Raw genomic sequence first — 12,729 nt, 5'->3', positions numbered from 1 at the left:
ACGAAATTTAACATCCAGATGAGTATGAACGCTGCTGTCGTATGTTTTGTTTATTTTTATTACATTCGGCGTACTAACATAAATCCAATTTTTCTTCAAATGCTCTAAATAAACGTACTAATAATAATGTATCATTATGAAATGAATAAAAATTTGATTTCTAGGAAATGTTGTGGGGTGTCGGTTTTACCCACAGTGTCGGTTTTTCCCACAATTCCCCTAGTAACTTTGTTAAAGTGGGGGTAAGGATTCCAGTTTTTTTGCCAATTTTTTTTTTAGAAAGATGGGTGAAGCGAATTGATCGAAACTTTTGTACATTATACTACATCATTGAATCTCTCTGGAAAACACGATTTGCGGTGTTAACTGCCATTCAAAAACGACTTGACCAATTTATTTCCAATTTTGCATACACATTCTAAGTAAATAATACCTAACCCCTACGTTGAGTTTTTGTGATAATTTTTCAATTAAGGGGGCTTTTTACTCATAAAATGGCGAAATTTTTCTTGAAATACAGCGATTTCGCCATTTTATTAGTAAAAACCCCCTTAATTGAAAAATTATCTCAAAAACTCAACGTAGGGGTTAGGCATTTTTACATAGAATGTGTATGCAAAGTTTTTCCAGAGACGCTCCACAAAAAGCTTCATCACCAAGTCGCTTGTAGATATTTTTGCATGAAAAATTTACAGATGATCAGAGGCTGATCCAGAAAAAAAACTTCGGGGGGTCTGAAAATTCGATTTTAAATTAAACATTGTACAATTCGTAATGCATAATAACCTTATTTAATGATTATATATTTTGTTAGTCAAATTTAGCTTGGAATGATTTTGAGTTTGAAACTAATGTAAAATTTAAACTAATTTAAAATTCAAATTTAAAAGTAAAAAAAAATCGGAGGGGGTCCGGACCCCCAGGGGATCGTTGTGCTTTTGTTGTACCTTTTTCTTCTGCTCTATCTCGGAGCCTCACTTGGTTCATGGAATAGCTCGATCTATGAGCTTTGATTTAACTTTCGATTCTTCTCTTACTTCTTGTCTTCATCTACTACGTCGCCATTAGCTCTCGTACCCGTGAGCCGTTTAATGGTGATGATTTCTTGAGTCATTTAGCTCATGTTTCCGTGAGTCATTCAGCTCACGGCCTTATCGCGATCTATTTGGATAATACCCAACGGTAAACTCACTCTACTCCAACCGATAGTTCCCCGACGGAGGAATGTCCCTCGACACCGATATCCGCTTTATTGAGCCATTTAGCTCCCAGCTTTATCGAGATTAACTCAGATATTATCCTACTTCGACTGAGAGTTCCCCGAAAACGAAATTTCTTTCGTTACCGGTGTTTGTTTCGCGAGCCAATTAGTTCTCCTTTTTTGATAAAACACGAAATACCGTGAATTCCCCGGTTGCAGATTGCTCCCGATAACAATGTACTTTTCTGTGAGCCATTAAGCTCCCCGTTTCGTCAAATCGGTTTAGTCCCTGTCTAGTGTTTCGTCGGCAGTATTGCGGGGGGAAGCGGCGCGGTAGATCTTATGTGCCCAGGTGGAATCCGCACAAACCTTTTAGGCGAAAGTGAATATCCGACGGTTTGAATATTCCCCCTCTCTCGTTAGTACTGTTTCGGTTTCGGTTTCTCTCGTTAATCCGTCAACGAACCAGCAACAGTAAGCGTTTCTTGGCTTTCATCAAATTTTTCATTGGCACAGGTAACCCGTCATTCCGGTTGATCTTGTTTGAGCACTCTTTGTCCCACCACGGGTTGGGAGAACGTCCACGAGATTTCGCGTATGGTACACGCTTTCTGAGCTTGAATAGCGGTGTCGAGAATAAAGCCACCCAAGAACCCGTACTCTTCCTCCGTAGGAAGCTCATGAATGGACTCGATTTTGCAGGATGTCGCGGATGCTAATCTCTTCAATCAATATTTCGTTTGAGGTCATACGAAACATTGATTGTACTCGGTGGCTTCGAGCCGTTAGCAATAGTAATTAAGATTGGCAGAGGAATACTGCCATGTGGATCAGGAAGTACCTTCCACATGCTATCTAACCAAAGGATGTGGAGCAGAGGGACAAGTCTAAGGTGCTCGGGTGCGCTGGGGAAGCAGGGATCCGTGTCATTTCACCGTTGTTCAAAATGGTCATATTGAAGTTATTACAAAGTATTTGGAGTGAGGTAGATTGATTATCATCTTGAAAGCAACCCCATGCTATGCCGTGGGAGTTAAAACCAGCTAAAACTGACATTTTATACAGTATCCCAACGTATATGGATATTGACAGTATTAAAATAAAGATACATGACCTGGCACCACGTACTAGTTCCTCCGCTATCAAACAAATCATGTGGAGAGGTGAATAGTGTTAAGGAAGATACTTGGAGGTACTTCTTCCCAGGACTCCGCAACGGCGTTCATGTGATGGGAATGCGTCCGACAAAGCCTACTCCCTCTTACTTGAATTTTACATGTAAATCACCTCAATGAGTTCAATATTCTCAACGAACGCTAGTAACGTATCCAGAGCAAATTCCTACATGTCAATATTGTGATCAGCCGCTACACCACGGGAAACCTTGCGCAGATACTGCTAAGGAAATTCCACCTGATACGACCAAAGCCGGTATACCAAACCACAACCGGTTGTTAAACCAACGACTGCGGGCCGGGCATTCACGAACACCAGCTCAACAACGATCGGGCCCAGTACGACTAAACCAATATGCAATACCGATGACGACATGGACGTAAACGGAAACGCGAGAGAAGACGGACCGAATGACCTCCAAGGTGCGGCAGACAACGCACCTATCATTTCACCATCAAGGAAGAGGATCTCAACACGCAGCAGTAAAATGCGCCAACAAGACCCGACGAATAGGCCGTAACGATAATTTTTTTTCTATTTTTACATCTTGTAAAAACACGGCTCATTTGTGCTAACGCATCGAGCCGTGTCAAATATATTTAAAATAAAAAATTACATTCCACGACGTCATTCAAGTTTTTCTGCTTGACTAATGTTTTCGAACATAATCAGTACTGCATGACGTAAATGGTGGAATTGCACCGCTTTAACTTCTGCTACGATGAGCTTCATGTTCATCTTCAACATTTGCTCCACTTCACGAATTGATGGTCTTACCGGACATTTCGAGTAGTCAATAGCAGTATAATGCAGCCATCTCACGATAAATTTTCAAATTTTTTGCGCAAATCGCCCCGAAATACTTACAAGAATAGATTCCAATAGATAAAGCCAAAGATTTTTAATATCTTGGCATTAAAATTTAAATAATATGCAAACTTGTCAAAATATCGCGCATTTACATACAGAAGATAGCGCTTCCCAAGCCCGGTACGACAGATGTGTGTACCTACTTCGCTACGCTTCTATGAATGACGTCATCATCGACTATTTAAAGAACGGATTTGGCCGGACAAGCTCAGTTGCCTGTTGAACGACAGGAAGAGCAAGATCACTGCGCTGTGTGCTTTCATAGCCAGTGTAGCTTAGTTAGAAGTCCGTTATACTGCTTGTGGAGGTACGCTATCCAGTGCTATGCTTTCTTTTGTGTTGTGCTCGTGTCCAGCACACTTTTATGTACAATCTCGAACACGGTTATTCCTACACAAAATCGCTTGTACATTCTCCATTTGCAAACACGGTTAACATAGTATCGTGTTACTAGTTGTCTCTTTAGCTCTACCCGTCATCATCAGCGTTGACTCATTTTGCTTTGTTCGCTTGGGTTCAATGTTTGAGGCGAATGTAGGTATATCTAATTTGTTGACAGGGTTACTATATTCACAGATTTTTCTGTAATGTCAGAGATTTTTTCACAATTTTTTATCACAGATTCTTTTTAACAGATGGTAGATCTTTTGCATTTTGATGAAAATTTGATAGATTTTTGGATTTTTTTATTGTGATTTTTCACAGATTTTTCAGAAATTTATCACAGATTTTTTTCCTGTTTCACTTATCACAGATGGTAAAATGATATTTTTGACCGAAACGCAGATTTCAATGTGGCATCCCTGTTTGTTAACGGATGCATGCGCAACCTGCATGATAGCAATCTGTGCTTTCATTGCGCAAAGACGAAAACTTTCTCAGCAATAAATTAACGCGGATTGATAGAAAGCACAGATATATGATTAAGACCACTGCACTCGTTACATTTGTATACGTACTTTAGGAAAGTTAAAATGATGGCAAAATAAAACTAGAAAGCTTGGTCTATACATAAAATGTGATTATATTGTCTAAAATTTGATTTTTCTTCACCGGTTCGGGTTTTTTTTACCACACGCAATCGAAGTTTTTACAATTTTTAAAAGCTGATCTTGTGCTATAAAGATTTAGTTTCAGATATTAGTTCGGTCACGTTTTTCTGTCTTCTTTCTTCAGATCTCAAATAAGTTTAATTGGATTCGATCGCCTACTACAAATGAAATCGTCGCTGTTGTGCTATCTTATGACAAGCTCCATTTTGCACATTTCGAGAAAAACTATTTTTAAAGTTTGAGATTGAGTATCTTGAATCTTATAAATGAAATAAACAATTGAAAGAAGACAATTGATGCTTTTATCTATTCTGTATTAATATCTCAAATATTTCGAAGATCGGTTGACTATGTTGTGAGTTTTTACTATAAATGTAAACAAAAGTCGCACTCACACGTGTCATAGGTGTGGATTGATGACAAAATTTGTATGGCGTGTCATATTCGTGCATGGAAAATTTTCCATAGAAAAAAATCATCAATTATTAACTTTTATTCATATCTTTGGCTTCATTTGGTCTATAAACAGACAGTGAGATGAATTTTGAAGGAAATGAGTCAGGGAATCTAGAAAAAATAGTTATTTTTGGTTACAGTGTTGCCAAATAAGCTATATTTCCAGTTTAAAACTAAAATTGCATTTTTCTCACATTTCGAGCATTTTTGTTTTGAAAATGGTTATGCCATTGTGTTTCTCAGATAGTTTTACATATAAAAACATCTTATACATCAAGATCATTTGAGCCAATCCCCAGACACAGTCATTTGAAGCAAAAAATTAAAAAAATTTCAGCACATTTCTCGCTATATCTCAGTAACCAAGCAGAATGTCAAAATTTTGTAAACGCCACTTTGTAGAGAATTTTTAGACAATTAATGTGGCATATCTAACTCCATTTACCCCAAAATGGCGTTCGTCATAAGATAGCACAACAGCAACGAAATAGCATGATAACCAAGAAGGTTTGGTTCAATGTGTAACATTCGATGTTGCTTGGTTGTGCTTAAATTATTCGTAAGAAATATATTTGATTTATTATTACACTAAATGTACAAAGAAAATAAATGTTTTACATTAAGATAGTCCTACGTCTACAGTTCGTGCAACCCCCCCTTGTAGTTTTACATTTCTTATAAAAGAAATGTATAGAATTCAAGATTTTTTTTCATCGACAATAACTTACGCACTCCGTTCCCTTCAGAAAACACAAGATTGAAAATCGATTAAATTCAATTTTCTTGTGATGTATGTATGTATGTAATGTTCAACGAATTTCCCGTGCCCTTTATTCCTAGCGGAACATGAGCATTGCATACATACAGTATTATCATTATACATTAATAAACCAAAACACTCAACACATCTCCAAGCTTGGGTGTTTTAATGTGTAGGATAGTAATAGGAGAACAGTGAAGATTCCCTTGCCTCGTAACACTAATTCAAATTAGTGTTACGAGACTTGGAGATTATTTCGATATAGTTGCCTTATTCAAACTTATGTGAAAATGGCTCCATATTCTACATGGTAGTGACTTCTATTAGCTAATCTGATTTTACTGAGTCAGGTGCCAACCCCATCTGCTATCAAAATGACGATTTTGGGGTCACCACGCTATAGCTCCATCTATCGTTAATTATTTTGTGGTGAATAAAATGTTTGGTTTCAGCACCATCTTAGGTAATTTTTGCGTGAGATATTGAGCAGTAATGACACCTAGTTTGGATTTTTTTTAAATATGCCCGTAACAGGCATCATTCTAGCAAAAAAAATGTTCGTGACAAATTATTCTGATTGCAGTTGAAAACTGGAAAATCCAACCAGCGAAATTTTCTCTGGTTCTAAACAATGGAATCACGTCGGAAATAGTGCGCTGTAGTTGTATAATGATGTCAAAAGAAAGATTGAGATTAGTTACAATACCTTTGATCGTACCCTAGTGCTATTTACGTTTTTGTTTATGGTTTCTTTCCCTAGTTTGACAGTTCTCAGCTGATCGAAAATTTTGTGACAAGTTGCAATCGGATATGTGAATGTTTGTTTTCAGTAATAATTAAAATGTTTCCAGCCCTTAAAAAGTCTCGCTTATGCAATTATTATGTGACTTTACACAGACGATGGATTTATCCACCGATTGGTGCCATTCACAGCAATGGGTTGTTAATTCAACGACGGCAGAATGTAATTGCGCGTTTCCTGTGCTCTTCGACCACCAAACAGACTGCCGGTGGAGATCGCTGGGGTGAGGAATGCCAACAATATGGACTGAAATTTGAATCCCTCAGCAGCACGCCCCCGAAAAATGCCCGGGTTGTAATATGTGGTGGTGGAATCATGGGCGCAGCCGTAGCATACCAGTTGGCGGAACGCGGCTGGGGCCCGCATACGGTTCTTATAGAGAAGGGACGGATTGGTGAAGGCAATCCATGGCATTTCAGCGGTTTGCTAGGTGAACTTAAACCGTCCTACTCACAGGTGCTATTGGCTCAAACTTCACTAGACCTAATAAAGGAGTTTGACAAAAAGGGTCTTCCTACGGGCTGGAAGCAAACAGGCTCGCTCAATCTGGCCAGAACTAGGGATCGCATGACGATGTTCAGGAGAATGAAATCGCAGAGCGTGTAAGATATGCAATTTTCATTGATCCGAACTAAATAACCATGTAGTTTTGACTCTTATAGTTCATGGAATGTAGCTTGCGAACTCGTAACACCGGAACGATGCAAAGAGCTTTGTCCGATAATAGAAATTGACGATTTGGTAGGCGGACTGTGGATTCCGAATGACGGAATAGGCAATCCAAATGCATTCTGCCACAGTCTGGTTAAGGAATCGATAGACAAAGGTGTAACCGTAGTGGAACAATGTTCCGTCACAAAAATAGTTCAGGACGACTGGAGAGTGAAAGCAGTAGAAACCACTAACGGAACCGTAGAGTGTGTTTATTTTGTGAACTGCGCTGGTTTTTGGGCACGCAAAGTTGGTCAATTATCCGAGCCATACGTTAAGGTACCTTTACATGCTGCCGAACATTATTACTTGCACACGAAACCGATCTACGAACTTAACTCAAGTATTCCGGTGGTTCGCGATCTTGATGGTCATGTGTATTTCCGAGAGAATAATGGATGCTTGCTTGCCGGTGGCTTCGAAACGAAAGCTAAACCAGCTTACGAAGACGGGGATGTTCCAGTTTCGATGGCAGAACGAGAACTTCCAGCCGATTGGGACCACTTTCATCCGTTGCTGGATGAGCTTCTACATAGGATTCCTTGCTTGAAGGATGCAACATTGGAGCGACTCTCGAACTGCCCCGAAGCCTTTTCGCCCGACTGCAAGTGGATTATTGGAGAGGCACCTGAGGTCAGTTGCGGGTGCTTATGGCACTAACGTTGTTTCATACTGATTCCAAGTTGTATATTTGCAGATTCAGAATTATTTGGTAGCCGCGGGAATGAAAACCATTGGAATGTCTGCTGCTGCAGGTGTTGGTAGGGCGATAGCTGACATTATTACGCAAGGTAAGATTTTAATTGTGTGGTCTTCATGTCGTTTTGATTGATTAATGGCAATAAAGGTCTAGCTCTGGACATTCGGGAAATTTTTCGCAGTCCATACCGACAGCGTTTTCCTTTAGGTGCTGATCGGAAAGCATGGTGAAATTTTCGCTATTGCTACCCAATTGCTTATTTCTTGAAAAAAATCAACAGGACGACTAGCAAAATATTGAACTTTGTTGAATTTTTCCGGTGAAGTGAGAAATAGAATTAGATTTACAGCTAATAAAGCAGCATTTCATTTGAAATTTCAGGATATTCAACAGTAGATCTACACGAACTCGATATCTCACGTTTTCTCGGGCTGCACAACAATCGCAAATTTCTCCGGGACCGAGTTCGTGAGGTACCTGGTCTGCACTATGATCTGAGCTATCCATTTCACGAGTTCCGTACGGGACGAAACCTGCGCATGTCACCAATCTTCCCTGCACTCAAGGAAGCTGGTGCCGTGTTCAGTCAGGTGATGGGCTATGAGCGACCTGCCTGGTTCGATAAAAACGATTCGCTTGATGAGAAAGGTATTCCCAAGTTTCGAATTGCAACGACTGAAGGTTTTGGTAAACCACACTGGTTCGATAATGTTCAACGTGAGTATGATGCTTGTCGGGAGAAAATTGGTTTAAGTGATTACAGCACCTTCACGAAAATCGATTTGTGGTCGAAAGGGCACGAAGTGGTAGATTTGCTTCAACATTTGTGCTCGAATGATGTTGACCAACCGGTCGGAGCTATCGTTCATACTGGGATGCATAACCGACACGGTGGATATGAGAACGATTGTTCGCTTGCGAGACTGTCAGAAAACCAGTGAGTTTGGGCAAAAAAAACTATTCAAAACAAAGCTGAACTTCTTTTTTTTTAGTTACATGATGATTGCACCGACGGTGCAGCAGGCAAGGTGTAGAGCGTGGATCGAACGTCATTTACCTCCAGGTGGTCGGGTGAGCGTTTCGGATGTAACTTCAATGTATACTGCCATCTGTGTGATGGGTCCTTTTACTCGAATAATGCTATCGGAATTAACCGATACTGATCTGTCACCAAAGAATTTTCCTTTCTTCACTTGTAAGGTAAGTCAGCTATGGTCCTTGTCGAGTAACAGAATCGAACTAAATCTGGAACTGCATGTAGGAACTGGACGTAGGTCTCGCCAATGGAATCCGGGCACTAAATTTAACGCATACAGGCGAGCTGGGTTATGTTTTGTACATACCAAACGAATTTGCCTTGCACGTGTACACCAAGCTCATGGAAGCTGGTCAAAAGTACGGCATCAAGCATTGTGGATACTACGCGATGCGAACGCTGCGAGTAGAGAAATTCTTTGCCTTCTGGGGTCAAGATCTGGATACTTTCACCACACCCCTCGAGTGTGGACGAATGTGGCGCGTTAAATTCGATGTAATTTTTTTTTTAACTATTGTTCTATGCAGTTAGTATTGTTATCGATTGTGATTTCAGAAACCAGTCCATTTTATCGGTCGAGATGCACTGCTTCGGCAACGTGATGAGGGAGTTCAGCGAATGTACATTCAGCTATTGATCAACGATCACGATCCAGACATTGATTTATGGAGTTGGGGCGGTGAACCGATTTACAGAAATGGTGCCTATTGTGGACAAACAACTACTACGGCCTATGGGTTCACCTTTAAAAAACAGGTTTGTAATTTAGTACTCAAAATGATAAAAGATCAGGAATTAATTTCACTACTTGATTTATTTATATTTCCTATGGAACTGTGCCATTAGGGAATTTGTTTCAGAGTAAAAGATCATTAATACTTTTTATACCCTAAATCTGTTTACATTATAAAATTTGGCACCAGTGATACAACTCGATATCTATGCAATTATTTTCAAAATTTCAAAAACTTTTATGGAACAATGCGTAGTTTCTTTCTGGCGTTCATCATGACGACGTGGTATTTCGAGCAGCACAAATCAAATACCCGATAAATTCATCATTCGGTTGTGGTAGTTTATTTGTCCAGTTATCTGGAATAAGTAATAAAAATGAAGTTATGTTGAATTATTTATATCAATTCGGCATACCTACTTGGAAGTGTTCGTAAATTGGTTCCGAGGTTCTCGGAATAATTTTAAATGAAAAATGAAACACCGCTGGAGAAAAAAACGTTCTTCTCTCATTCCCCTTTTGTCAATTTTCAGATTTGCCTGGGATTTGTGAAGCATCTCGATGCCATGGGAAATTCTCTCCCGGTGACGAATGATTTCGTGCTGAATGGCGACTACGAGGTAGAAATTGCTGGAATTCGTTACCCGGCCAAGGCAAACCTGCATTCACCGAATCTGCCCACAAAATATCCGGATCAGGAGCGCGAGGCGTACAAAGCAACAAGAGACAAATCGGATGAGTGTAATTTGCTCGCCTTCAGAAAGCGGTAATCGGTTCGACGCGTCATCGGTCCGTTCGAAAAGTGTGTGTGTGTGTATTTACGCGTGAACGTGTGCTAATGACAATATGTTTTTCATCAAAAGATATCAAATTGTATTCAATCATTTTAGAATGAATAGAAAATAACGTGTTCTCGTTTAGAAATTGCGCCGAATTAATAGGTCTTCCTGTTTTTGTTAATTATTATTTACGCTGAAATGTGATTTTTGCTTTCAATATTTATACCCATCAAAATTAAGTATTGTATTCGAATTTAAATACATAAAACTACTATACAGTGCAGTGTTTTCATTTTTTAATATAATCGCAACATCTCTTGGTTCGACGGAAGGGTTATCTTCTATCGAAGAATATGGATTTCTAGCGGGTTTGATTATTGAGGCAGCAGCACAACCCTAAACGAAACCCATGACAATAAATAGACGGCCCCCTAACCCTTGTTACGATAAAAAGTGCTCTGGTGCGTATGAAGATAAACAAATCGCTTGCGAAGAATTTTTTAAATTAAGAAGGACCCATGTGAGTCTTTTGGAAAAATTACGATTTTGAAAGTCATATGAACCGACTGCAATGCTATCCTGCATAAGGAAATTGTTGGAGAAAATTATCCTACGAAGTCTCGACAATTGGGTTAAGGCGGAAGGGGAAAATGAACAAACATTTGGTCGGTGTTAAGTCAGACCGGACTAAGTGACAAAATATTGATTTCGAGAAAAACGAGTTTAAAGTTTGAATCGCAGCATCCTTTACATTATGATTGTAAATTAATTTTTGCCGTAATTCTTTATTGTTACATATTTCAAATCTGACAAGAGTCGAATGTAGCTGACGAAATGCTGTATCCATTGCTATAATTATCTCATTTTTTGATGTTTTGCGACTTAGTCCGGTCTGACTTAACACCGACCATTTGACCAAGTTACTTACGCAAAAATGAAAAAACGGCGTCTGTGTTCTTCCGTCCTTGTATTATGTATTTTTCGAAAGGTGGCTTGACAGCATTCAAAATTAATTACATGGACCTTCCGCAGGAATCAGAATATTTTGGCTCAAATGGCACGTTCACCGTATGTAGGCGGGGATTTGTGCCTTGCCGTGTTTTATAATTTCCTGAGCAGGGGGGAAAGAGAAAGTAGAATTGGAAGGGTAGGAAAAATAACAACACAAAAACAAACAGGTAAGTTAAACTCACAAAAAGTTCAAATCGCCTGTGAGTAAGTCTAAAGCTCTTTACCACATTGGATAAAAAACTTTAGTATTTCTCCGAGTTTCAGTTGTCCAAACACGGTGTCGCCTATGTAAGGACGGCCGAAACTCGAAATGCTGGGCAGTTTTTCAGTGTATTTTTTAATCGAAAACTAAACCAATGAAAGTCATAATCATCTCTGAATCCTATTTCCCAACTGATACTTGCCTGATAATGCAAAAAGTATCAGTAACGAGCTTGGTATATACTCATAACCAGGCATTGCATTTATCGCTCATATGAGTAAATGCGCCCGGATAGTTTGCTACTGCGACAATAAAAACTCACATTTTCACACGAAAAGTTATTTACACTCACACAACTTCTCCGGATAAATACAACGTGTTATTTCTCCGGATAAATAAAACAGCCGGAGAATGAGTGAATGAGTTTTTCACGGTATCTTTTCTTCGCTCGCTGCTTTCCTGCCGTTATTCCAAAACACGAAAAAACAAGTCTATCATTTTTCTTTGTCGCTTTTCTTTGTAATTAAGTGTATTTTTTAAGTTTTTATTGATTTCCACGAAATTAAAATTTTATCACCTTCTCCGGTGAGAAGGAAAAACTCAAATAAATTTTATCCGGAAAATCATTCTCATGCTATTTGTGGAGACGGAGAATTTTGCGACTCATCTTATCTCGGAAAAGTTGGACATTGGATAAGCTTTTTTTCGCGTGAGTGAGAGAGAATTATAATGCCTGCTCATAACAAACTTGAATGAGGGCAAAGGTAAGCCATTTAACATCATCGATATATGCGAGATTTAACTAAATACCACTTGGCCGTGTACGAAGAAGTCTCCTGTCTATGTACCCGCCCGGGAAGTAGAGATTGATGGTGTAGTCTCCAACAAGGGCCTTAATTGCGAAGTATGGGATTCGTTCCCTTAATAACTTTTTACTTAACCCAGTGAAAATTCTGGTTCCCAAGTAATTGCGTTCAGGAAAAATCAGGGAGTATATGAAAACAACTTATTTTCCATCAGCCTCCTTTCGATTCTTTTGCCGAATCTGCTCTTCCAATCTTTGATCTTTGGACGGGTCTACCTGTTCTCCTTTTTGTGTCACGATGCATGAACTGCTGTCGTTGCAAACAATTGGGCCTACAGCGACTTATTGTAGAAATAAGGCACGCTGTGGAAAATGTGAAGAGAATCATAAAAAGTTTTCCTGCTGTGGAGAGACTCCGCATAATCTCTCGACATA

At 39.3% G+C, this 12,729-nt stretch overlaps 1 protein-coding gene across 1 annotated transcript; it reads left to right on the top strand.

Moving 5' to 3' along the window:
• Positions 1-6,174: 6,174 nt before the first annotated feature.
• Positions 6,175-10,378, top strand: LOC131690381 (pyruvate dehydrogenase phosphatase regulatory subunit, mitochondrial). Its single transcript, XM_058976097.1, has 8 exons — positions 6,175-6,919; positions 6,980-7,661; positions 7,726-7,819; positions 8,110-8,665; positions 8,721-8,928; positions 8,990-9,259; positions 9,320-9,520; positions 10,031-10,378. The coding sequence occupies exons 1-8, from the start codon at positions 6,357-6,359 to the stop codon at positions 10,265-10,267; spliced, it is 2,811 nt and encodes a 936-aa protein (XP_058832080.1). The 5' UTR covers positions 6,175-6,356; the 3' UTR covers positions 10,268-10,378.
• The last annotated feature ends 2,351 nt before the right edge of the window (positions 10,379-12,729 follow it).

Source organism: Topomyia yanbarensis, chromosome 3, assembly GCF_030247195.1.
Source record: "Topomyia yanbarensis strain Yona2022 chromosome 3, ASM3024719v1, whole genome shotgun sequence".
Lineage (NCBI taxonomy): Eukaryota > Metazoa > Arthropoda > Insecta > Diptera > Culicidae > Topomyia > Topomyia yanbarensis.
This window is presented reverse-complemented; position numbering and strand designations above follow the sequence as displayed.

Bases quoted from the DNA above. Each gene is read 5' to 3' on its own strand.
- LOC131690381 (XM_058976097.1), top strand. From the start codon at position 6,357: ATGTTTCCAGCCCTTAAAAAGTCTCGCTTATGCAATTATTATGTGACT. The intron at 7,662-7,725 runs GTCAGTTGCGGG...GTATATTTGCAG, and splicing joins TTATTGGAGAGGCACCTGAG to ATTCAGAATTATTTGGTAGC. The intron at 9,521-10,030 runs GTTTGTAATTTA...GTCAATTTTCAG, and splicing joins GGTTCACCTTTAAAAAACAG to ATTTGCCTGGGATTTGTGAA.